Here is a 27,029-nt window from a genome sequence, read left to right on the forward strand (position 1 = left end):
ACAATTTAAGTGGAAAAAAAGAGAATGTGCAGCATTTTAGATAAATTCTTAGCCTCAAAGAACAGGGGTGAGAAAGGATAAACAGGGAAATACTAAGCTAAACTATTGACTACCACAATGCAAATTTGTAGTCTTTTATGGTACATTTTAATTACAGAGGAAAAAAATTGTTTTTTGATTAACTATGAGTCAAATGTCCTTTTACTATGAAGAAACAAAGATAATTTTCATGAAGTCATTGGCCAATTTGCTTAAGTTAATAGTACTACTCATAAGAAATATGAGTAGTACCATATTACTACTCATAAGAAATATGACTACTCATTACTGAAATAGAACTAGTTGAGAATGGTACTTGATTTCTGTGGCTTCTTTTGCAAAAACGCATAACACCAGGATAACCATGAGGAAAACATCAGATGAACCCAAATTGAGAAACATTCTACAAATATCTGATTAGTACTCCTCAAAACTGTCAAGATCATCAGAAACAAAGAATGTCTGAGAAAATGTTAGCTCAGAAGAGCTTAAGCAGACAAGACAATTACAAAATGTAATATGACAGCTTGGATGGGATCCTGAAACAGAAAAAGGATATCATGGAAAAACTAAGGAAGTCTGGCCCTGGCTGGCATAGCTCAGTGGATTGAGCTCAGGCTGCAAACCAATGCATCGCAGGTTCGATTCCCAGTCAGGGCATATGCCTGGGTTGCAGGCCACGGCCCCCAGCAACCTCACATTGATGTTTCTCTCTCTCTCTCTCTTTCTCCCTCCCTTCCCTCTCTAAAAATAAATAAAGTCTTAAAAAAAAAGGTCCCATCACTGGGACTATTCCCTTATTAAAAATTTAGAAAAAAAAAAACCAACCCAAAACTAAGGAAGTCCGAATAAAGTAAGGAGCTTAGTTAATTTAAAAAAAGAAAAGGAAATGACACAGGCCATTCTGCTGCAGTAGTGATCATGTGAAACAAATAACCTTTGTCCTTGCAGTTCTAGTGGAGTTTCTGTGCTACATCTGTGACAAAACTGCCAATGTACAAAAGTGATGAGCAAGTCAGCATGCTAAATGCCCTTACTCCACACCAAATAACCAACAGCAGTCTGATCCAGAAGACTTGTTTGCCATGAATTTTGGGCTTCATTCAGTAGGAAAGGATGGCTTGAACAAACATATATAATAATCTGATACCAAAGGTGAGCACAGCTCCACATATGTGTACAGGGTGGGGCAAAAGTAAGTTTATAGTTGTGATTATGCAAAACACAGAGTTTATTCTTGTATTATTATTTATTAATTATTACATTATTTTCATATGAACAATTGTAAAGTTACTTTTCCCCCACTATATACAATAACAAAGGTTGTTTTCTGGAAGTTTGCCACCTAGAAAAATCCTAAACAATGCAGCAACCCAAGTACAAGGCCAGCTTTGTTTAATCTGATGATACAACTCTGTTCAGGATTCAGAGGATGAATTTGCTTATAACAAACATAAATGGTAGCATAAAACTGCAGCAAAATTTAACATTGCCCCAAATAAGTATTTTTCTGGAGGTACCACTGATATAAGGCAAAGCAGGGTCAACACGATAGAGAGTTATGACAGTAATGTATGAAAATCTGAAAGGAACAGCTGTCTAAATTACAAGGGCAGAAAGAAGGAAACTGAGGTCTTGCTGAAACCACTACATCTCGAATGGGTCTTTGTTACTTGTTAGTTTGATTTTATATTCCTCAGTAAAATTTAAGTTTTGTGAGAGCAGGAAACAACTGTTTTGTTCACCATTATATTTCCAGCTCCTATTTTAAAGTTTACAAAGCATGAGTTTTCATATCTGCCCAAACCCTAGGGTTTACCTTTTGTAAACCCTATGTTCTCTGCTTTCTTTGACAATCATGAACCAGAACTGCAGTTATAATTTTTAAATTCACAAATACTTAAATGTCACTGGTAATCAGATAAATTCCTTTTGCTGTCTTCTCTAAGTGGTGACTGCTTGCTAGGATAAGCCACCACAGCTGGCTGCTGGGTCTGGAGCCTGTGGGCTAGACTGTTATGGTGATAAAATAATGCGCGTAAACCATTTTTGCAGTGAATGCTGAGTAAATCTTAGCTAATATGATTAAAATAATCTGTTTTTTCCCTAAAGATTTTATTTATTTTCAGAGAGAGGGGAACGGAGGGAGAGAAACATAGATGGGAGAGAGAAACATCAGTTGGCTGCCTCTCCCACACCCCCAACCAGGGACCTGGCCCACAACCCAGGCATGTGTCCTGACTGGGAATAGAACCAGCAACCTTTTGGTTCACAGGCCAGCATTCAATCCACTAAGCCACCCCAGCCAGGTCTAATCACTTGTTTTATAGCATAAGACATATTCTTGAAAGTCAGGGCAGTTGGCAAAACTTCAAGCAGCAAGATGAATTGATTAAATAACAATCAACAATCAATAACATTAAGTATATATTTTCATATCATAAAATTCATCCTTCTAAAGTGTACAATTCAGTGATTTTTTAGCATAGTCACAAAGTTGTACAACCATCACCACAATCTAATTCTAGGTAATTTCTATCACCTTCAAAAGAAATTCCAACAGGGCAGAGTGGAGCACAGTGACCAGACCAAGACCAGAGCAGGTGGAGCAGAGCGGAAGAGAGCAGAGCAGAGCTGTCTAGCCAAAGAGGGGCCTGGCCCCAGGGCCTCCTCACAGCCATGCTGTTTCACAGTGGTACTGCTTCATAATTGAGCCGTAACACTATCTAGCTATTCCACAGCTGTGCTGTATCACAATGGAGCTATTTGTGCTGAATAAAGTTTCTTTTCTCACTGCACATCCCTCTCCTCAAAAAAAAAATTCTATACCCATCAATAATCACTCCTCATTTCCCTCTTTCCCCAGCCCTGGCAACTACTAATGTACTTTAAATGTATTAAAAAAAAAACCACATTCAATAAAGTTCCTAAATTGCTTCTGTTTCCAAAACGTACTGCATTCACTAGAATTAAAAACTGGCTCTGCTAGGCAACCCTTTTCTTAAGTCACTTTCAATTGGCCAGGTTCTCCCACAAGTTTTACCTTATATGGAATACATCTAATTTTAAACTTTTTAAGACAGCCTGATAGGCTTAAAATGTACTATATTTTGTACTTGGATATTCCCTGATGGGCATATTTTTCTGAGTTTGATCTTCTAAGCACATATTGAGGGGATGGAGAATAAACAGGTTTATTTCTCTCTTCACTTCCATAGAATTGTCCACTCAACTTAGTACAAAAAATGGAATAAGTCTTAAAAAAAAACCCTTTTGTTTTCTTTTGGTTAAATGGAATTTGAATGAACTGTTAATGTGTAAAATGATGTTAAGTTTAAAATTTTCACTGTACAAAAAATCATGGGAAATAAACTATAAATATTAGTTTGCAACATGTTGTAGAGAATTCTGAATTCTACGGCCCTTTAAAATAAACCCACAAAATGTTTGGTAGACTATTCAAGTCAACAGAAGATTTTGGAGGCAGAGGAGGGTTAGCAATCATTATTAACTGGACTTTACGACTGATTAGATGATGGGAAAAGAAGAAAGGAACCACGAAAAATAACTCAGATTTCACAAATGGGATATTGGTGGTATGATAACAAGGAAGTAGGGAAAAGGAACTGGTTTAGGGGGAAATATGAATTCTATTTCAGTATTGTTCCAGCTTGAAGGACCCAGTTGTGGGCTCAGGGATGTGACCTCAGAGATACAGATTTGGGAGTCACCTCTATAGAAGTTGTACATGAAGTAATGGGAATGAATAGCTCACTTGGTAAGAAGAGAGAATAGAACCAGAAGAGAGGTAAAGACAGATCACAGTGATTGTTTACACTTAAGAAAGTAAGAAGAGGAAGAGAAACCAGCCAAGGCAGAGGTAGGAGAACTATGACAGTATTGCACCACAAGAGCCAAAGGACTGACTCATTAAGTCAAAGAGAATGAGGATTGAGAGCAAGTCATTACATGAGTGTTTGCAAACTCCACAGCAAGGTTTAAGCAGTTTCTATCAAGTGGTGGGGTAGAGGACGGATTATAAGAGTAGAGATTCAGACAAGTTACCTTAAGCAAAGTGGTAACCTCACTTACTGTAAGGGCAAACATCCATTCTCCTAATTAATTTGTTGAGCCCTTAACTTTCAACTGACACATGGGGAAAGGAAGTGAAGGGAGGGATGCACAACAAAATATATTTCGTTGGTTGAGTACTCTTTCTTCTTTTGTCTTGGCTCTCTATTAAAGTTTAAATATGGTTGAAAGTAGTAATAAATGATGATGTTACAAAACACTAAATTTATTGGGTCACTTTCATAGAAAGGATTAGGGTGCTTTTACTTTGGCTGCACCAATTCTCAGCTTCTTTAGGAATGGAGTCCACTATCCTGGGGTGGACAGCTAGAAAGAGAACTCATTTTAGCTGTTTTTTCCCTAAAGGTATCTTCCAAATCCTCCTCCAACATTGAACCATACAACTACACCGAAGTGAATGATTTGATCACACGGATACCCTCTAAAGAGCAGATACAAGATATTACTAAGGAGCTACACTGCCCACTTTGTAATGATTGGTTCCAGGATCCACTGATGCTAACCTGTGGCCACAACTTCTGCCAGGCCTGTATTCAAAACTTTTGGAAGCAAAAAGCACAGGAAACATTCTGTCCTGAGTGTAAGATGACATGTCAATATAACAACTGTACATTCAACCTTGTATTGGATAAGCTGATAGATAAGATTAAGGAACTACACCTACTCAAGGGCTATCCACAGTGCCCAGAACATGGAGAGAACCTGAAACTGTTCAGTAAGCCAGAAGGGAAGCTGATCTGCTTTCAATGCAAAGATGCTCAGTTGTCTGTGGAACCATCTAAAGAGTACCTGCAGATCTCTGATGCTGTCCATTTCTTCATGGTGGGTGAGCCCCGGGTCTTGCACAATACCTGAGGAAAGCTGTGGGGAAAATCTTTCGTAGGGCTTCTTATCTCTTCCAGATGATTCATCTTTTTTTCAGATAATTATTAGAAAGCTCAGAATGCTCAGAAAATACAATATATCTTACAGTGTTCTTTCTCTAGAGGTGCTGATACAGGAAAGTAGTGGAGGAGCTGTGGCCTAGTCTTTCAATCAATTGAATATTTACTTAAACCTTGACATGACAGTGCTGTACTAAACTTCATGTAAAATGTGAATGTTAAAGGTATTGCTCTTGTTATGAGAGTTTTGAAATTCAACCAAAATGAATAAAACAACAGAAGTAATATAATATAGTATACTACTGACAGCTAAATTTTGTCACTTTAGTAATTCATAAATGCTCAGAATTTCAGAAAAGATGATAGAAAACTGAAATATTCAGGGGATATATGGTGAAAGAAAGTTTGAACTGGGAAATCATTTGGATTTGGATAGGCAGAAGGAAGAAATGAGTATTTGAAGTGAGAACAATGTAAATAAAGGTATAGTGAGAACAGCACAACTACAGTAGAAAACATAGTAGTTACATTTCTCAAACCCCTGTAGTTACTAAGAAGGTAAAAAAAAAACCCCTGAGTTTTTCTGTTGCTTATAATTTCCTTCAAAATTCTTGGAAGAGACAGAAACTATGACAGTGGAGAAAGGAAAGACTTTTGCAGCAAAAGCTGGATTTTTTTTTTTTTGACATACTAGGGCTTTGAGGGAGATGCCCCCTATGGCCCTTCATCTCTCGGAACAGTCTGGGTTAATTCTATGTGGTATTTTCAGGAGGAGATTATCATTTATAAAGGTCAACTGGAGGCAACCCTGAAGAAACTTCAGGCCCTGAAGAACACGCAGAAAGATGCTATTGCTGATTACAAGGTGAGGGGCAGGGTAGGGGGTAATGAGATAGAACTAGAATATACCCTCCTTATGACTTTAGTTATTTGAGTAGAAATGTGCCTATACATACATTATCAACACACTGGGCTATAGAGACCTGGGCTATAGAATTAAAAAAATGGACACAATAGGGTAGAAAGAAGTATAGCAGTAGAGTAGGTTCCCAATAGTGGAGCAACAGAGAGAGAGAGCACACTGGCCTTTCCCCTAATATGCTGATCCTTTTGATGGTTCAGTTACTGGGTGATTGTTGTGGGGTTGTGATTTGTCTGGTCCTTCCTCTTGGTTACTGGCAAAATAAGAAATTTACATATGGCAAATCAACTGAAGATAGCTATGTCCAAAGAAACACCTTTCTTTTCTTTGGGTTTACAACCAGTCTACCTCTGAAACAAGGTCTCTCAGATTGGTGGCTTTTATCATCTGATTTGATCTTGCCTAGCTTCCCCCTAACAAAGTAACACTATTGCCTATACTTTCAAAGGAGCTCTAGGACATTAGTGGTTAGAGACTTGGCAAATCAGTCCCTAGATTGGGGGGCTAAATTGGGAGTTCTATTTTTTTTATTAATTATTCTATGGAGGAGAGTATTCTCTGGTGTTTGGCATCTGAAAGAAGTATTATATACAGTGAGAGAAAGAATAGGTGGAAATAATGATGCCTGTAAACAATCTTGTTCCTGTTGCAAGAGTTCCTAGGTCAGCTATTACAGTTAAAATTCATTCATTCAAAAAGTATTTATTGAGCGGGTCAGGCATTAGGCTAGATTCTATATTCCACTCAGTTGGGAGATGAATATTAATGAATAATCCCACCAATAGCAATAAGATAACAACTGTGATAATTGCTTTTAATTAAAATATAGGGTGCTATGAGAGCATATAAATGGAGAACCTAATTTAGACTGAGGTAGGGCTGTTTCCTGAAAAAGTCACCTACTAATTATTGAGAAATGAAGGGTAAGCAACTTATCTAAGTGAACTAGTGAGGAGAAGATGAAGGAAGTGTTCGGAAGAACGTTCTATAAAGAATAAAGAGCATACAGAAAAGCCCTGAGAGAGGATGTCAGCTGTTATGTTAAACAGAGAGAAAGCCAATAAAACTGGATCCTGATGAGACTGAACAGGCAGATGTGAGCCCAAAGATGTAGGTCCTTGTAGATAAATGTTAGAAATTTTGGACTTCATGCAGAGAATAATGAGAAGCCATTAAAAGGTTTAAATAAGATATGGTTTAATCTCGTTTTGAAAACTTCAGTCTGGTAGCTGTGCAGAGAATGAATTGAGAGAGACAATGACAAGGATAATGGTCAGAAGGCCACTGCAGTGATCCCAGGGAATGATGATGGTGGCTTGCCCTAGAAAGGCAGTGAAGATGGAAAGAAATAAACAGCTTCAGTGTATGCTTTGGAGATAAAAATAACCTGGATGGGGTGATTCGTTAGATTTTAGGAGTGAGTGTAGATGTCAAATAAATAGTTGGGTATAGGAATTTGGAGCTTAGAAGTTGGACTAGGCTAGATAAGAAGTCAGCAAATAGATGGCATTTAGGCTGCGGGAAAAGAGGATATTACTTGGAGAAAGAGTGTAAAATGAGAATGGAAAAGAGCCCAAGACAGAATATAAGTAACTCTAGAACCAACAAATAAGACAGAAACAGTGGTAAAACAGGTAAAAGAAAAACTGGAAAAGTGTGACCTAGAGGAAAGAGAGTTAAGCCTATCTTAAAAGCAATGACAATGATGGACCATGGAATCAAAGCTGGATAAGTGGGGACATAAAGGGAGAAGCTGAAGGAATAGAAATTAAAGGGTGAATATACAGGTTTCAGTGAGACCCAACAATTGCAATAGGGGTACCTGAGTAAATGAGTATAAAAAGTTAATTTTGGAGATGGTGAAATTGCTGGGGATGATAAAATCCTCAGTGTAATTAAGAGAATGAGCAGATAAAGGTGGAAATCACTAAAAATGAGAATAAGGAACCAAGAAGCCAGAATATCAGATGGGTCACCCATGAGGATGTTGAGATCACCTAAAAGCTGCAAGTGTATCAGTTATCAATTTTAGTGCTTCAGACATTTCCCATCTCTTCTTTTATATTGTTCTGGCAGCAGGTATGGCATCCCCCCAGTTCTGATGATCTGAATTCTTGATAAGGACACTTCTTTCTGCTTCCTTATGGCCCTATCTAACAACATCACTTAGTAGATATTGGTTTCCACTTTGGAGTAGGAGGGTATTATCATTCATTCTAGAATGTTTAATTAACCCTAAAGTCCTATTTAATATGGCATTGTTTACCACCTCAGTACTGTAATAAGAACCTGTAGGTCACTTTTGACTATTTCATCCTGAACCATTAAACTAGTTGAGAAGGATGGAGCTAAGTCTCTGTTTCCACCTCAAAAGGGCTTCTTTTAGTATGGTTGAATGTGGATACTCAGTAGCCATTTTAATGCATTTTCCTGTTATGGTATTTCCCGTTGTGTGAGTATTGGTGGTGTGGGCCCCCATCCCCGAAAACTAGTCTCAGTAATTACCATGGTGATGATCATGGAGGTTTCCAGGAAAACAAGCTACATCTGCAACAACACATCTCCTTGGAGTTTTTTAAGCTACATCAGTTTCTTCAATGCAAAGAAAAGGACATTTTAAATGAGCTCCGGGAAGAGGGGAAAGCCTTGAATGAGCAGATGGAACTGAATGTCAACCAGCTTCAAGAACAGTATGTTCTAGTCAAGGACATGTTGCTGAGAGTCCAGGCACGGATGGAACAGCAGAACCCCTTCGACTTTCTCCAAGTAAGACTCCATATTAACATGACTATGGGTACACTACTAGGGGAAAGAGGGTTAGAAAGGAAGTGGAAGCAGCTTTTCCCCATGGGAGGTGGCGGGGGGACCTGCTGTAGTGCTTTGAAGATTCTCTGGGAGAAAAGCAGGAGGCTACTTTTGCCTTACACTCACTATAAGGTTTTACTTTCATCCTCCTAGAAAAGAAGATAATAAAATGCTATCAATGACATTTGTATTAATATTTTAATATTTCTCCATAAAGAACTTTGAAGCTTTATTTCTCAAAAAGAATGCTGTGACCTAAGCTGTATCTTTGGCTCTCAGCAATTATAAAGAGATCTGTTTAAAAAGCTGTTTGCCAATCTTTGCTAACTGAAGGTTCACTTCTAAAGTGGCTTTGGTTGCCACCTCAACACTCAGCAGTTTAATCACCCAGACTAAGAAACAGTGGTCTTGGGGTACGAATACCTATTGTGTTTTTCTCTTGAGACTATGTGGCAGTATAGGTAAGTATAGCTTAATCTTAACTTCTTTCTTCTTCCATGTGAAAGAGAACTAGAAAATTAGAGCAAGATAAAGCCAATTTATCTTGGGTTAGATGAAGGATGCAGATTAGAAAGACACATACATGAAGGGTGAAAGGTGGCGATGGAATGGGGACCATCTGCACAGGATTCCAGTATTGACCATTAAACTCTAGTGGGGGCCAGTACCACCTAAGAAATTTCTGCAGTCGATGAACAGGCATCTAACTTTTCTATTTCTCCTTTCCTCTTCTAGGACATCACACCTTTCTTGGATAGGTAGGTGGTGTTTTTATATGATATTAGTACCCTACCTTCAGTCCTTGGAGGATGTCTAAAATAAATGATTTATGTCCCTTCCAGCTTGGAGCAAGGAATAACGATGCTGACACCCAGAGAGCTTATCTCCAAAAAGCTGAACCCAGGGCTGTACAAAGGTCCCATCCAGTACATGGTGTGGAGGGAAATGCAGTCCATTCTTGTTCCAGGTATCGGTGGATAATAGCTATTGGTTCCTGAAGCTCCTAATGTATGTTTCATCTGTGGGACCACTTCTGTGGCCTTAATTAGTACTTTGGAGACTGGGATGGGGGAAGGATCGAGTTTAGCAAAATAAGGCTAGTTGGTGTGACTGAATTTTTTCTGGTACTATGACCTAAGAATTAATGGCTTTTTACTGGCAAATAGAGTCCGATACAAGAATTACCTCTCAGCCTATGATTTTGTTTTAATTGTTATATACATTGTGACAATGAATATTTTATCTTGCTTTTCTAAATGAGTTACATAGATCCCTGGAGCTTTTCTGCCATGGAAATTTATTGTACATATTCTTTGAATGTAATAGGGTATTTATAAGTCTTGTGTTTGATGTTAATGTAGAGTATAATATCTTAGAAGATTATTTAGAGATCTATAGCACAATACAAGAAAACCAGTAATTTCAATAGGTGTGCCTAATATGAACACTAAGTTATTTTCATCCTGCAGATACCAAAGAATTGAGCAGGACAAATGAATACAAATGGTATTTCAAGAACATAAAGTTCTAAATATAAATCTTTATAAAAATTAAAAAGTTCTAAATATAATTTTTATAGAATTCATATAGACTAATTATTAGTAGTAGTTACTGACTTAATGAAAATCACAAATCTATCCCTGTTAACAATTTTTCCAGGTAATTGACACTTAAAAAATCAGTCTTACTCTGGTGTAATTAACATAGAAGAAACTCACTTTAAAAAATCATTGAATTTATTGTGGTGACATTGAGTAATAAAATTATATGGTTTCAAGTGTATAATTCTATAATACACCATCTGTATATTGTATTTATTGTGTGTTCACCACCCAAAGTCAAGTCTCCTTCCATCACTATTTATTCCTACTTTTATTCTCTTTTATCTCCCCCCACCCTCCTTTTCCTCTTGTAATCATCATTTTGTTGTCTGTGCCCGTCAGTAGGTAAGTGGATAAAAACCCTGTAGTACATTTACATAATGAAATACTACTCAGCCATAAAAAAGAAGGAAATCTTACCTTTGCAAGAGCATGGGGAGCATTATGCTAAGTGAAATAGCCAGTCAGAGAAAAACAAATACCATATGATTTCTTATATGTAGAATCTAATGAACAAAGTAAACAAACAAAATAGAAATAGACTTATAAATACAGAGAACAGATTGACAGCTGTCAGAGGAGAGGGATGTAGGGGAACTGGATGAAAAAGGTGAAGGGATTAAGTGAAAAAAAGAAACCTCATTGGTCTGGCTGCTGTGGCTCAGTGGACTGAGCACTGACCTGCAAACCAAAAGGTTGCTAGTTCAATTCCCAGTCGGGGCACATGCCTGGGTTGTGGGCCAAGTCCCCAGCTGGGGGTGAGCAAGAGGCAAATCAGATAGGTATGACAGGTGTTTTGATATCTTTGCTCATGTCTTTTAGTTTTCCCTTTCATCTTCACTAGTGGCCTATTATCTCTACTTCTTTATTTTATTTAAACATATTTTTTACATGTTCAGTTTCTTTCATTTTACAATATATATTTTACTTTCCCATACTATCTACCTGCAAGTACCAGCCCTTTGCATGTAGCGTAAAAAATTTACACCAGTATACTTTTATATTCTTTACCCTTTGTCATACATTTTATTTCTACAAATTATAAACTCCATATATTTTTAAACAGTCAATTATCATTTAAATAAAATTTTTTAAATGAAGAAATATCTTTTACATTCACATATTTACAATTTCTGGCACTCTTTATTTTTTATGTATTTTTTATCTGGCATCTGATATCATTTTTCTGTCTGCTGGAAGAGTTTCCTTTAAATTTTTTATGGTTCAAGTATGCTTGTGAGGAATTACCTCAGCCTTTGTTTGTCTGAAAAAAAAATTTATTTTACCTTATTTTTTGAAAGATATTTTCCCTGAATAGAACTCTTGTTTGATGGATTTCTTTTTCAGTACTTTAAATATTACTCCATTGTTTTGTGACTTGCTTAGTTTCCAATGAGATGTCTATTATCATTTTTATCTTTATTTTTCTGTATGCATTTTTGGGGGCTACTTTTAGGATTTACTCTTTGTTACTTCTTTCTACTAGTTTAATTATACTGGGTCTTGGTGTGATTTTCTTTGTGTTCATTCTGCTTGTGGTTCATTGAGCATCTTCTTTTTTCTTTAAGATTTTATTTATTTTATTTTTAGAGAAAGCAAGGGAGAAAGAAAGGGAGAGAAACATCAATGTGTGGTTGCCTCTCTCATGTCCCCAACTGGGGACCTGGCCCGAAACCCAGGCATGTGCCCTGATTGGGAATTGAACTGGCAACCCTTTGGTTTGCAAGCTAGTACTCAGCCCACTGAGCCACACAAGCCAGGGTGAGCTTCTTGAATATATGGGTTTATAGTTGTCATCACATTCAAAATAATGTTAGCTATTAGTTCTTCAAGTATTTTTCATCTATCCCCCTTTCTTCTCTCCTTCTTGTGCTCTAATTTGTATATGTTAGACCGCCTGATATTGGTTCACCTGTCATTGATGCTCAGTAATTTTTGGCTCTTTTTACCCTCTGTACTTCATTTTGAATAGTTTATATTGCTATTCAAGTTCTCTCATTTTTTCTTCACTGCTTAATCTTTTGTTAATTATTTTCAAGATGTTTTTCATTTCAGATACATTTCACTTCTAAAAGTTTCATTTGGGTCTTTGTATATCTCCCATTTTTCTCCTCACCATGTTCATGCTTTCCTTTATATTCTTAAGCAAGTGGAAGATATTTATGATAGGTGTTTTAATGTCTTTGCTAATTCCTCCTTGTTATTTCTGCATATGTTTTTATTGCTTGATTTTTCTCCTGACTATGGGTCATATTTTCCTGCTGCTTTGCATGGCTAGTAATATTTTTTCTTTTTTAAAATAAAAGATTTTATTTATTTATTTTAGACAGAGGGGAAAGGAGGGAGAAAAGCATCAATGTGTGGTTGCCTCTCGTGCGCCCCCTACTGGGGACCTGGCCTGGCCTGTAACACAGACATGTGCCCTACACTGGGAATTAAACTCGCAACCTTTTGGTTTGCAGGCCAGTGCTTAATCCACTGAGCTACACCAGCCAGGGCATAATTTTTTTTTCTTTTTAACAAACTTATTTCTTAGAATATTTTTAGATTTCCAGAAAAACTGAGAAGATAGTACATGAAGTTCTTATAGACCTCATCCCTAGTTTCTCCTATTGTTAATGCCATTTTATATTTAGTGTGATTTATTTTTACAATTAATGAACTAATATTAATGTATTATTATTTTAATACATTATTATTAAATAACATCCATAGTTTCTTTAGGTTTCTTTTCTTTTTATCTAATTTTATTTTTCTGTTCCAGGATTCCATCTATGATGCCATATCACATTTAGTTGTCGTATTTCTTTAAGTTCTTGGTTGTGACAGTTTTTAGACTTTCCTTGTTTTTGATGACTTTGACATATTTTTTTTTATTTCAACATTTTTAAGGAGCACTGGTCATGTACTTTGTAGAATGCCACATTATTGCAATTTATCTGACATTTTCTCATAAGATCAAGGTTATAAGTTATTAAAAGGAAGGCCACATAGTTAAAAGTGCCATTTTCATCATATCATATCATATCAAGTACATATACTGTCAACATGATTTATGACCATTGATGTTGGTTTTAATCACCTAGCTGAGGCAGTGAGTGCCAGGTTTCTCCACTGTAATGTTACTCTTTCCCTCCACTTTCCATACTGCTCTCTTCAGAAGGAAGTTACTATGCAGAGCCCACAGTTAAAAAGTGGAGAGTTATGCGCATTCTCCTTGAAAATGGCATATTTACATAAATTATTTGAAATTCTTCTGCATGGGAGAGTTGTCTCTTCTGGCTGGTAATTTTTTATTGGATATCAAACATGATCAATTTTGCATTGATGTTTGCTGGATTTTGTTAATTTTAAGCCCTATTGGATTTAACTTTGGCATGTAATTAAGTTATTTAAAATAACTTTGTTCTATTTGATACTTTCTTTAAGCTTTGTTGAAGCTTTCAAGCTTTATTGAAGTAGTTCAATGGCAGCTTTTAAACTAGGGCTAATTTAGCCCACTTCCTAAGGTAACACCTTTCTGAGTCCTCTGCCTGGTATTCCATATATTATGACATTTTTCCATTCTGGCTGGCAAGATTGAAAATTATTACCAGTCTTGTGTGAGCTCTAGAAATTGTTCAGCCTACTGCTTTCTAGATATTCTTTCTCGGACCCTAATGAATTTCACTGAAGATCAATACTCAGTCATAGTCTTGAGGGAATCGTTTTGTAGATGTTCAAAAGTCTGTGTGCAGCTCCCTTCTCTGTGTTACTCTACTCTAGCTGTCTTGGGATAATATTGTGTTTTTCTTCCTGTACTCTTTGCCCTGTAAAATCAAACTTTACTTCTAGCAATCATTTAAACCACAAATTGATTTTCTTTATTTTTTTTTATAATTTCACATCTAATTTAGATTTCACATCTAAATTAAATGGGATTTATTTAATATATGGCTATTTTACTAACAATGTAACCGTGATCAAACCCTGGTAAAATATACTTCATACTTATTTCTAGGCCCTTGCTTATTCTGTATGTTCATATTCTCTCCTTCCCTGCCTTATAATAGAGACTGTTGCTTTAGGAAAGGAGCTGATATTTTCTTTCTGTAAATGGTCAGAGAGTAAATATTTTGGGTTATGTGGGCTGTATGGTCTTTGTCAAAACTACTTCACTCTGCCATTGTAGTGAAAAAGCAACCACAGACAATATGTAAATGTAAATGAATGGCCATTGACGTGTTCCAAGAAACCTTTACTTATAGAACTGGCAGCCTGGCCTGCTGATTGTAGTTTTACCAATTCTAATTTAAAATATTTTAACATATTTCCTTTAGTTTTGTGTGTATCAGTAAAATATCACCAATGTTTACTCATTCATTCAATATGCTCTTAAAGAGGACCTACTATATGCTAAGCACTAGGTTGGGTTCCAAGCATAGAAAAATATAAAACAGTTTCTGCTCCCAAAAGAGTAGAAGACAAACTTAGAGTCTGTGGTAGCTATCTAGGCGAAAAATTATTAAGATCTAAGCCAAAGGCATGGGAGGTACTGGAAAATGAAGAATAGATTCCAGAGAAGAATTCTAGGACCTGAAATATACTGGACAGTAATTAGTGGTAAGGGATGAGGAAGGTGATGCCAAGGATGGAAATATAGGAGATGCAGATTTTGGAGGGGATTGTAGACTTCAATTATGGTCATGTCATGTGGAAGATCCTACAGGATAACTAAGTGAATATATTCCAATAGGTGCTATTCCAGTTTAAGCTTAAGAGAGAGGCCAAGGCTGGAATAAATATAGAGTCAAGTAGCTGAAGCTATTGATGTAAATGAGATTTCCAAAGGAAAGTGATAACATACAGTCAAAAAGGGAGCACATAATAGAGAATACCAACAAATAAAGGACAATAAAGCACCCAAAAGAGATTATGAATTCTGGCAAGAGAATTCCAAGAACTGAAACTGGCATAGAATCTAAGGAAATACACTGTCAGAGGAGGGAGTGATCATTCATATCAAATGTGAAGATCAATTTAGAAAACTACTGGAAAAGATATGTTTAACAACAACTGGTGACTTTGGTAAGGGCCATTTCAAAAGAGTGGAATGGGTAGAAGTTATGTTGTGAAGGGTTCAGGAGTGATTTGCAATGAGGCAGTAGTGAAGTGGGCAGATCACTCATTTGAAAAGTTTCACTAAGTAGGAGAGGTGTGAATGTGGGAGCAGAGTAAAAAGAGGACTTTAAAAACATACTGAAGGGAAGCAGCCTGTATAAAAGCAGAAATCATTGCTATAAGAAAGGGGAAAGTTGGTGAAAATAGGGAAAAATGAGTGAGATCTAAGGGAAGGGCGAGCACTCTTTTTCTAAAATCTTTACTTTCTTGTTTCTGGACTTTTTTATCAGACTGTCTATCTGTCTGGAATGCCTGACAAGGTCCATTTTGAATATCATTCATTCAGTCATACAGTCATTCTGTCAATCACTTTTTCAACAAGTATTGCCAACCACTTTTCAAATATCTCCCAGGTACAATGGAGTAGTGATCAAGATAAATGCAACCTACACCCTCACAGAGTGTACAGTCTGGAACAGTGCTTCTTGAATGCTGGCCCCTGTAACACTCTAAAACTTATTTAGAACTCCAAAGGGTTTTTGATTTGTGAGTTATCGCTGTCAATATTCATTGTACTAGAAATTAAAACCAGGAAAAAAATTTTAAAGATTTTATTATTTATTTTTAGAGAGATGAAAAAGGAGAGAGAAAGAGAGGGAAAGAAACATTGATGTGTGAGAGATATACATTGACCAGTTGCCTCTCACATGACCCTAACCGGGGACCTGGTCTGCAATCCAGGTATATACCCTGACTGGGAATCGAACCAGTGACCCTTTGGTTCTCAGGCTAATGCTCAGTCCACTGAGCCACACTAGCCAGGACTAAAACTAGGAAAATTTTAAAATATTTATTCATTTAAAAATAATAATGAACCTACTGTATGTGAACATAATGTAAAACTATTAAAAGAGATCTCTATTTTTCAAAACAAAAAAAATGAGTGGCATTGTTTTATAATTTTGCTAATCTCATTATTGTGCAACTTAACAAATGACATCAGGATCCTAAAAATAAAGAGAGAAGTGGTAGAATAGAGGTTTGCAGAGGGAGTTGAAGGTTTGAAATTGCTGTTGTGAGGAACTGGTGATGATTTGATTTGGTAAATATAGGAATTCTGGGCAGTGCTGATGGTCAAATATAAAGTGGAAATAATGAATCTGTTGTGGTATCTATATATATAATTTTGTGATTTTTTCTTCCTGCAGTGGTAACAAATTGGGGTGTGAATTTGAATAACTGGGTACATCCAGATTTGGAGAGTTGCATGACAGGTGCTGCAGAAAATAAAATAAATGTGTTGAAGTTACTGACAACAAAACTGCCAATGCTAAGCTATTTGGGAAAGGATTTTAAGCCATGAAGTAGATAGCTTAGGATAATAAAGAGAAATTAGGAATTAGATTAATGAAGTCAAGCAATTGTTATAAGAGGAAATGAGAGTGAAAAAACTCAAAAAATAAGATAATGGGATATCTGAGTTTAATATTTTAGAGAATGAATAGTTCCTGATGACTATGAAGTCCAGAATATGGTCATTGACATGAACAGTTGAAAAGGAGTCAAAAGTCATTAACAGTGAAGTCAAGGACCCACAAGAGTAGAAAAGTAGCTATAGATCCAAAGATAGTGAAATTATTTGAGATGGTGAGCTGGAATCGGGGTAGAGAAGTAAAGCTAACCCAAATGCAGGGAGTATAACAGGAAGTTTGTACATTATAGCATGAAACAGAGACAGAGGGTAATATGAAATTGAATAGCAAACATCTTAAATGAAAAGTGATTTTTTTACATAAGGATGAGGAGTAGAGTAGGGGTCTGGAAGTGGCAGTGTTGGCCATTGAATCTCTGGCATTCGAATTTAGAAAATAGTCTTTTGAACTTTCAACAGCTATGTTTCTGGAAGAAGAACCAGTCAAGTTTATGTTAGAGTAAGGAAGTAATGAGAGAATTATGTAAACTGAAGATGCATGAGAGTTCATTAGGAGGGTAGTTAGTTCCAAAGGTCAGAGTGAAAAGGGTTTGATGAGAGCAGGAGAGTACATGAAGGCAGAGGAAGTAAAGAACACAATAATGAGGACAAGAGCATGTAAGAGGATAAATCATTGGAGGAGTCTATATTCTGGGTTTGGGCTAAAGATACTAGGAATATGAGGCATAGTGGAATTAGATGGTGCCACGGTTTCAATCAAAACTTTAAGTTCACTTATTTATTTAACAAATAGTTACTTGAATATCTAAGAACAGTATCAAATTTTGAAGATATATGAAAAAACAAAACAGATGAAGTCCCTGCATACTCACTCAACTTTAAGCTATCCAATGTTCACATATAGGGGTGCCAGAAGAAGAGAAAGAACAAGAAATTGGAAATCTATTTGAAAAAATAGTGAAAGAAAACTTCCCTAATTTGGTAAAGGAAATAGATGTACAAGTTCAGGAAGCACAGAGAATCCTAAACAAGATGATTGCAAAGGGGCCCACTCCAAGACACATCATAATTAAAATGCCAAAGGTTAAAGATAAAGAGAGAATCTTAAAAGCAGCAAGAGGATAGACATTAGTTACCTACAGGGGAGTTCCCACAAGACTGTCAGCTGATTTCTCAAAAGAAACCTTGTAGGCAAGGGACTGGCAAGAAATATTCAAATTCATGAAAAGCAAGGACCTACATTTAGCCCTACCCAGCAAAGCTACCATTTAGAATTAAAGGGCAGATAAAGAGCTTCCCAGACAAGAAATGATAATGAACTAAAGGAGTTCATCATCACCAAACAATTATTATATGAAATGTTAAAGGGACTTATTTAAGAAGATCAAAACTATGAACAGTAAAATGGCAAAAAATACATATCTATCAACAATTGAATCTAAAAAACAAACTAAGCAAACAAGAAGAGAGAATCATGGATGTGGAGAACATTTTGGTGGTTGCCAGATGGGAGGTGGCTGGGGGAGAATTAGTGAAGAGGTAAGGGGATTAAGAAGTACAAATAGGTAGTTACAGAACAGCTACAGGGATGTAAAGTACAGTATAGGAAATGGAGTAGCCAAAGAATTTGTATGCATGACCAGTGGACATGAACTATGGCCCAAGGGATTGCCTGAGGGAGTAGGGAGTGCTGGGTGGAGGGGACAAAGGGGGGAAAATTAGGACAATTGTAATAGCATAATCAATAAAATATAATTAAAAAAAGAAAAAGAAACAGCCAAAAAGCAAAGTGGTTGGATCAAAGTAAATGAGGGCAATGTGGTAGCAAATGAGGTCAGAGAGGTGGGTAAACCATGTAGGCCTTGTTTGCTCTGTAAGGAGTCTGCATTTTATCTTGGGTGATGAAAAGCATAAGAATGTGTTGAGTAGAAGAACTGGATAAGCTCATTCATGTTACAGGCAGAATATTTTGCAGATAGGCAAGAGTGGAAGTAGAACAGTTAAAAAGTTATTGCAGTAGTTCCAGGCCAGTGGTATTTTTGAAGTTATCTTTCTATATATTCTTAGTAAGCTCAGAATATATTTTAAAGATGTAGCTGACAGGACTTACTGTTGGACTGAATATTGCATGAGGAGAAAAGAGAAGACCCAATGCTGACTCCTAGGAAATATTCAGAGCCAGTGCAGACTGACCTAGCTGGTGGTATCAGAAGCCTGGAGATAAGAGCTGACTGGGGCTTTAACTAGATTGGTAAGAAGTCTTAATACCTCCAGAGAAGCCCTAGTCCTCACATGGGAAAGAGTAACAACCCAAGGTGGATGGGGGTATGTGAAGGAGAGAAGATTCAGCCTGTATGGAGAAATTCAGGATTCTTCAAAATCTCTTGTTAGAAAAAGAAATCCTTGGGATAATGGTAAAGACTCAGGCTTTTCTGGGAAGAGAGAGCTGGACTGGACTGATATAACAAGGATAAATAAGTCTATTAACAACAAATGTACGTATATGTGCATTTCTGTCCATGATATGAACATACATAGTTTTTGTTCCTTTTATCACATTTTGTGCCAGCATTCAATTATCTCACACATAGAATTTGTGTCATCTTTTTGCTGGTATGTTTCCAACCTCTCTCTATTCAGAAATTCTTTTTTATACTGCTGCCCATTCATTTGTTTAAACCAATTCTTATTAAATTACCTGTGATTAAACTTACACATTATTTTCAATTATAAATCAATAAAACTAGTGTAATGAAGGGGTAGTTTTTAAAATCTCAACATGGTGTGGATTGATATGTTTGTAGAATAAAACATAAATTACTTGAAGAAGTGGAATTAAAAAACAAAGGTTACAAAGTACAAGCCCAGTTTTTTAAATTATTAAATTCAGTGACATAAAATTACTCTGTCAGATTGCTAAGAATGTTTCTAAGAGCTAACTCTTGATGTCAGTACCATCTCATTCCAGACTGGTAACCACACAGTGTGGACCACATTTTAATTAGCAGTCGCATTAACCATTCTAGATCTCAAAAGTCTCATTATCTAGTAAACCAAATATAAACTTCTCACCATTGGCCTCTGAACTTTGTATATTTTTTATGATTTTATTTATTTATTTTTAGAGAGAGGAGAAGGGAGGGTAAAAGAGAGGGGGAGAAACATCATTGTGTGGTTGCCTGTCATGTGCCCCTACTGGGACCTGGCCCACAACCCAGGCATATGCCCTGACTGGGAATTGAACTGGCAACCCTTTGGTTCCCAGGTTGGCGCTCAATCCACTGGGCCACACCAGCCAGAGAAGCTATTGCTTTTAATCCATTCCTTTTTTGCCTCTGTTTATCTAAAGCATCCTGAATACATCTCAGAGATATTATATCACAGCTGAAATAGTTACTGTCTTAAAAAGCTTTTCTAGGACAAACTTATCTAATCATTACCTCTTTATCATTTGTATATTATTTGTACTGTTTTCTTTATTAGAGAATTGCTTCAGAATACAGTCTGATTTTTACCACAAATATAAGAATGTCTAGAATATAGCCACAAAGGTACCAAAGTAATAAAGACTATATATAAGTAATTACCTGCCTGAGAGTACATGTGCATGGGGAGATAAATTACGGTGTTTATGTAAATACTGCCTTTTACTACAGAAAACTGCATTCATGCTTTTCCCCCCATGCCCTGCTTGCTCTCATTTTCTTACTAGGCTTATCTCCATTAACTCTGGACCCTAAAACAGCGCACCCAAATTTGTTGCTCTCCAAAGACCGAACCAGTGTGTGGCATGATGACCTTAAGCAGGTAATGCCCGATGATCCAGAGAGATTTGACTCAAGTGTGGCTGTGCTGGGCTCAAAAGGCTTCACATCTGGAAAATGGTACTGGGAGGTAGGAGTAGCAAAGAAGACAAAGTGGACAGTTGGAGTTGTCAGAGAATCCATCATTAGAAAAGGTAGTTGTCCTCTAACTCCCGAGCAAGGATTCTGGCTTTTAAGACTAAGGAACCAAAATGATCTAAAGGCTCTGGATTTGCCTTCTTGCAGCATGAAACTGACTAACAACCTCGACAAGGTGGGCATATATCTACATTATGAAGGAGGGCAGGTGTCCTTCTACAATGCCAAAACCATGACACACATTTACACCTTTAGTAGCACTTTCACGGAGAAACTTTATCCCTACTTTTGCCCTTGCCTCAATGATGGTGGGCAGAATAAACAACCATTACAAATCTTACATCCACAGTAATTAGTCATACTATTGTGTAAATTCAAAGCATTATTAAAGAGGTATTGAAATAGTTTCCCAATCTCACTGGTTTCTTTTCCCAATTTATGGGGAACTGGAATAATGAAAAGAGGATTCACAAATTGAATTGCATTCTCAGTTTCCTAAGAGAATTTTGAGTCTTTCTTTCCCCTCCCTCCCTCCCTTCATCTTTCTTCTCTTTCTACTTATAGAAGAAAAATTAGTTTTTATTTATTTAATTTAGTTTTTTAAGTGTATTTTAATGATCATGCTATTACAGTTTTCCCAGTTTTTCCCCCTTTGCACCCCTCTGCCTGGTACACCTATTCCCTCTAGCAACCCCCTCCCCCTTTAGTTCATGTCTATGTGTTGTGCATATAAGTTCTTTGGCTTCTCCATTTCCTATACTATTTTTGACGTTCCCCTGTCTATTTTGTACCTACCAATTATGCTTCTTAATCCCTATACCTTTTCCACAATGCAGTTGTCCCAGAGGCCACTTACACTCACTATCCTTGTTTTTTGTTTTTGTTTTTAATTCTTTTTTATTCTTGTTCTGGTTGGTTGTTTTTTTGCTTCCTTATGTTCCAAATCATTGATTTGATTCTTGGTGTCATCCACTCTATTGTTGTTTCCCTGTAAATTGTTCTTTATTTCAATTAGTGTGTCCTTTGTTTCTGACTGGATCTTTTTTATGGTGCTAAGGTCCTCACTAAGTTCCTTGAACATCCTGATAAACAGTGTTTTCAACTCTGCATCTGATAGATTGCTTATCTCCATTTCATTTAGCTCTATTTCTGGAGCTTTATTCTGTTCTTTCATTTGGGCTATGTTTCTTTGTCTTCTCATTTTGGCAGCCTCCCTGTGTTTGTTTCTGTGTGCTGCTCTGACTCCGTGTCTTGGTAGTGTGGCCTAATGTAGTAGGTGTCCTATGGGGTCCAGTGGCACAGCCTCCCCTATTACCCAAGCTGAGTTCTTGAGGTGCACCCTTCTTGTGGGATGAGTACACCCTCCTCTTGTAGTTGAGCTGTGGTTGCTGTTGACATAAGCTATACAGGGGCAAAATAATGGTGCTCCAACATGGTTTGTAGCTGTCCACTGGGTGTGCTGGCCCTGAGGTTTCCCAGGTGGTACAGGTCAAGGTCAGCCCCCACCCGTGTTTTGCCAGGGGCCACCCTGCCAGAGCTATAAAGCAATCTGAGATGGCTGATACTTGTGCTGGGATTGGAGATTCCCAGGCAAAGCCAAGCTGTGAATCTAAGTAGGCTGCTGCTAGTGCTTGGCCTGAGGCTCACTGAAGCCAGCTGTTGGTTATCTGAAAGGATTTAGGAAGTTGTGCAGCATGAGACAAGACCAGCCGTTCACATGGAAAAGCAGCTTGGGTGGGCCTGTAGGTTGGGTGGGGCAGTCTCTCAGGATCTCCAAGGTGGGCCAAACAGTGTTAGCCAGGTTGATGGAGTCTCATATATGGCACCAGCTTGTGGGCTCTGTGGCTCTGAGTGGGGAGGGTTTAGAAAAGGGACAATGACCTCTGCTTGCCTTGATGCCAGCCACTTCAGTTTCCCCCCTATTCCACTGGTGACTTTTAAGCTGTTACCCTGGTGCTGGAGCTCAGAGGGAGGGAGTCTGAGTAGGGAAGTCCATATGTGGGTTCTTTAAGAGGAACTACCTGGTGCTCCCGCAGTTTCTTCCACTGACTCAATTCCTGCTGGTTTTTGCAGCCAAAAGTTATGGGGACTTATCTTCCTGACACTAGAACCGTAGGCTTGGGGCCTAGTTTGGGATTGGGATTCCTTGTTCCTGAGATATCCCTCCTGAATTTTTATCCACCCATGTTGGTGAGGGACCAGCCCATTCCGAGTCTATGCCCTTCCTACCTGTCTGAACAGATGTGGTTTCTTTAGTTCTGTGGTTGTCAGACTTCTATTCAACTCAATTTCTGGTGGTTTTGAGTGACGGTTGTTCTATATTTTAATTGTAATTTTGATGTGGTTGTGATAAGAAACGAGCCATGTCTGCTTATGCTGTCATCTAGACCAGAAGTCATTTTAAGTATTTTTCATCTTGTCCTCTCCAATATACTCATCATGTAGCTTGTTCCTTCTTTCTAACTCTAAAGTACTTTACCAGTTATTAATATTTTCTCACATTTTCTTAGTTTCCCTCACACCTACCCCACAGGATTTTGTGTATGTATATAATTGTTACTAATGTTATTTTGCTGACCCACCTTAGATTAAGTTGTAGGTATTATAATTCTTATCCCTAAATACTTCAGCAAGTATCTCCTAAGAACCAAGATATTCTCCTAAGAACCAAGATATTCTCTATATAATCACTCTGAAATTCAGAAAATTTAACGTTGACATGATACTACTTACTAATATTCAGTCCATATTTAATAAGTAAATATTTCTAATGGTGGAGTTTTAGGAACTGTGGTAAAGAATTTCATGTAGCATGACAAACAGTTTGGAGGATAGAAGTGGGCTTAGTTGCTTCTTCTTCAGTAATAGGCATAGTTCCAGCTAATTGACATCTAAAATCTGTCCTTGGGGACAGACAAATGTTACAGAGATCAGAGAAAGGAGAGGTCAATATTCACCAGAATAAGAGAAGAAAATGATAAGGAAAAGTTGTGACTAAATTGGATAGTACAAAATGAGTAGAAATGAATAAAAATACTAATCTGAATTTAGAGAATATGTTTCTTTAAAGTGAATTTTTGTGGTGATATTTGTATAGCTATGTAAATATACTGGAAATTAGTGAACTGTACACTTATAATAGGCAGGCTTTACAGGTTGTGAATTATACCACAATAAAGCTGTTTTTATAAAAAAGGAAAAGAAAAATATTAAGGTATTGTTCAGATCACCAGGAGAAAAAGGACAGACCACAAGTGTACACATATTTTCCACTTCTATAGGTGTCTACCTTAATACTTTCTCTCACATACTAACTCTGCTCTCCAGCACTTGCCTTAACACTTAGATGTCACAAATCTATTTTCCCAAGTAACTGGTTATTCTATACTGAAGAATTTTAAAAATCCCTCTACTTAGAACTTAGATTATAATCAAAGGCAGTAATCCTTCTAATGAATATGAGTCATAAAACACCAATATGGGACCTCCCTGCTAGATATAGACTCTGAACAGTATTCACTAAGAAGCTTGACTGGGGCTATCACACACTGTTTTTATCTCAAGCTATGGGAGATGAGGCTGATAGTAACAAAACCTCCTTGATTGAAGTCTAGAAAATAAAAGAAGCCCCAGTGTGTTAGAATTCACTGAGTTGATAACCCTATAAGGAGAATGCCTTGCATTCTTTCCTAACTGACTGGACTTTTAGAGTCACAGTTGTATAACATAGCTGAAATACAGGAAGAAAAAAATAGTAAAACTGAATTACTAGGTATTTTCAGGGAAAGAGATGCTTTTAATAAATTAATTTTTCAGATGAGTAAACATGGTTTATTTAAGGCCAAATATTTGATTAATCACTTTAGAAAAAGTCCTCTTAAGTTAACATACTTTCTTAATTACTTTTATAACATTTTTATTTTTTAAAGGTTTTAACTATTTATTTTTAGAGAGGGGAAGGGAGAGAGAAGGGTGGGAGAAAAATATCAATGTGTGGTGGCCTCTCACACGCCCCCTACCAGGGACCCGGCCCACAACCCAGGCATGTGTCCTAGACTGGGAATCAAACTGATGACCTTTTGGTTCAGAGGCTAGCACTCAATCCACTGAGCCACACCAGCCAGGGTTACTTTCTTGATTATTTTTAAAAAATTAAATTGTAAAATATATACAGAAGAATGTATGGAATGTATATGTACAGTTTAGATTATAATATAAAAACAAGCACTCATTGATTGATCATCTAGCTTTTTAGAACAGTATCAAAACCATTGAAGGCCCCTGTGTACCTCTCTTAGCCATGAGGTAATCACTAATCTACATTTTGTATCTGGCTTTTTCCTTTTTGAAAATAATTTATAGGTCTGCTTTTTCAACAAATGTACTGTTTAATTTTTTTCTATAAGACATATGTAAGTATAGTTTCACTACCTGTTTTTTGAACTTTAAATGAGTGGAATCATGTTGTATGTTTTCCTCAGTTATTTAAAAATTTAAAATTATGTTGTGTTCCATTGTATGAAAATAAAACAATTTAAATATCCAAACTACTGTTTTTTTACTTTTGTTTTTTGCTTGTTGCTATTGCTTTAACGACAATGTTTCCATAAACATTATATATATGTATTGATGAATAGGAGCAAGAGTTTCTCTAGGTATATACCTAATAAATGCTGGGACATACAGTATGCAATCCTGCAAGTAAGTAATGCTGAACTGTTGGTCAAAGTGATTATGCCAATTTACATCCTCACAAGCAGTGGGAGTTCCTATTAATCTGTCTTTGCCAATTAAATGTTTGCTATTAAAGAGTGTACATAATACTATCTTATTGTAGGGTTTTTTATGTGTGTTTTTTTCTTGCATTTCCCTAATTATCACTGTGGTTGAGCATGTTTTCATAAAAGTTTATTGGCCATTTAAGTTCCCTCATCTGTGAAATGCCTCTTCAGGTATTTGGCCATTTGTCTATTGGGTTGTTTGTCTTGTTCTGATCCATATAGTCATTTATAGGTTCTGGATACCAATCCTTTACCATATCTTCTCCTACTGATTAATACTTGTGTCTCATTTAAAAGATCCTTCTCTACTCAGAGGCCAAGAGATAGTCTCCTGTGTTTTATTCATATGTTTTAAAGCTTTGCATTACATATTTAAATGCTTACCGGTTTGATCAACCAGAAAGTAGCAAGTACATTTGCATGCAACTAACATCATAATTTCAATATATATAAAGCAAAAATTAACAAGAAGAAATTGATAAAACCACAAGTAGTCTTAGCCTGCCTCTCTCAGTAATTGATAGAAGAATCAGACAATATGATGAACAAACTTGACCCAATGAACATATGTAGAACACTGCACCCAACACCTCAGAACATCCAACAGTAGAACATTCTTTAAACACACAACACCGACCATATACTTCAGTCATAAGGAGAATTTCAACTAATTTTAAAGGATTATTGTCACACAGGCCATATTCTTTGACCTTAATCCATTTAAAAATCCAGAAATCAACCAAAGTAACTAAATAATACCATGTACTTGCAAATTTTAAAATATTTTAACCCATGGATCAAATAACTTACTGTTGGAAATCCAAAAATATTTTAAATTGAATAATAAAAAATGACATCTTGCCCTGGCCAGGTGGCTCAGTTGTTTGGAGTGTCATCCCACACACCTGAAAAATGAGGGTTTAATTCCTGGTCAGGGCACATACCTAGGCTGTGGGTTTGATTCCTAGTTGGAGTGCAAAAAGGAGGCAACTGATCGATGTCTCTCTCTCACATCAATATTTCTCTCTTTTCTTTCCTCTCTCTCTAAAATCAATAAGCATGTCCTTGGGTGAGGATTAAACAAAAAATGAGATCTCAAAAACTGTGGCACACAATTTAATAGGAATTTATAGACTTACATGCACACTTTAGAAAAACAAAGGATGGAAATCAGTCATCTCTTTCAAGACATTAGAAAATTAACAGCAGTTTAAAAACAAGGAAATTATAAGAGCAGAAATTAATGCTATAGAAAAGAAATATAGGAGAGTATCTATGAGGCCAGAAGTTTCTTCTTTGAAAAGACTAATAAAATTGGCAAACCTTTGGCAAAACTAAGAAATATAAAGAACGAATAACTGATATCAACAATGAAAAAGGTATCATTACTACAGAGCCTTGCAGACATTAGAAAAGTTTTTATGAACAATTTTATATCAGTATTTTTGAACTTTTAGATTAAATGGGCCCA

General features: G+C 36.7%; 1 protein-coding gene across 1 annotated transcript in view; it reads left to right on the forward strand.

The window, feature by feature from the left end:
- TRIM69 (tripartite motif containing 69) overlaps window positions 1–21,285 on the forward strand; it is a 32,888-nt gene extending 11,603 nt beyond the window's left edge. The window contains exons 2-7 of the mRNA XM_028507576.2: window positions 4,477–4,953; window positions 5,785–5,880; window positions 8,470–8,703; window positions 9,478–9,500; window positions 9,585–9,709; window positions 20,588–21,285. Coding sequence (XP_028363377.1) covers window positions 4,477–4,953; window positions 5,785–5,880; window positions 8,470–8,703; window positions 9,478–9,500; window positions 9,585–9,709; window positions 20,588–21,129 — 1,497 coding nt within the window. The 3' untranslated portion in view covers window positions 21,130–21,285. The remainder of the gene's footprint in view (window positions 1–4,476; window positions 4,954–5,784; window positions 5,881–8,469; window positions 8,704–9,477; window positions 9,501–9,584; window positions 9,710–20,587) is intronic.
- Window positions 21,286–27,029: the final 5,744 nt, after the last annotated feature.

Source organism: Phyllostomus discolor, chromosome 1 (assembly GCF_004126475.2).
Source record: "Phyllostomus discolor isolate MPI-MPIP mPhyDis1 chromosome 1, mPhyDis1.pri.v3, whole genome shotgun sequence".
Classification (NCBI taxonomy): Eukaryota; Metazoa; Chordata; class Mammalia; order Chiroptera; family Phyllostomidae; genus Phyllostomus; species Phyllostomus discolor.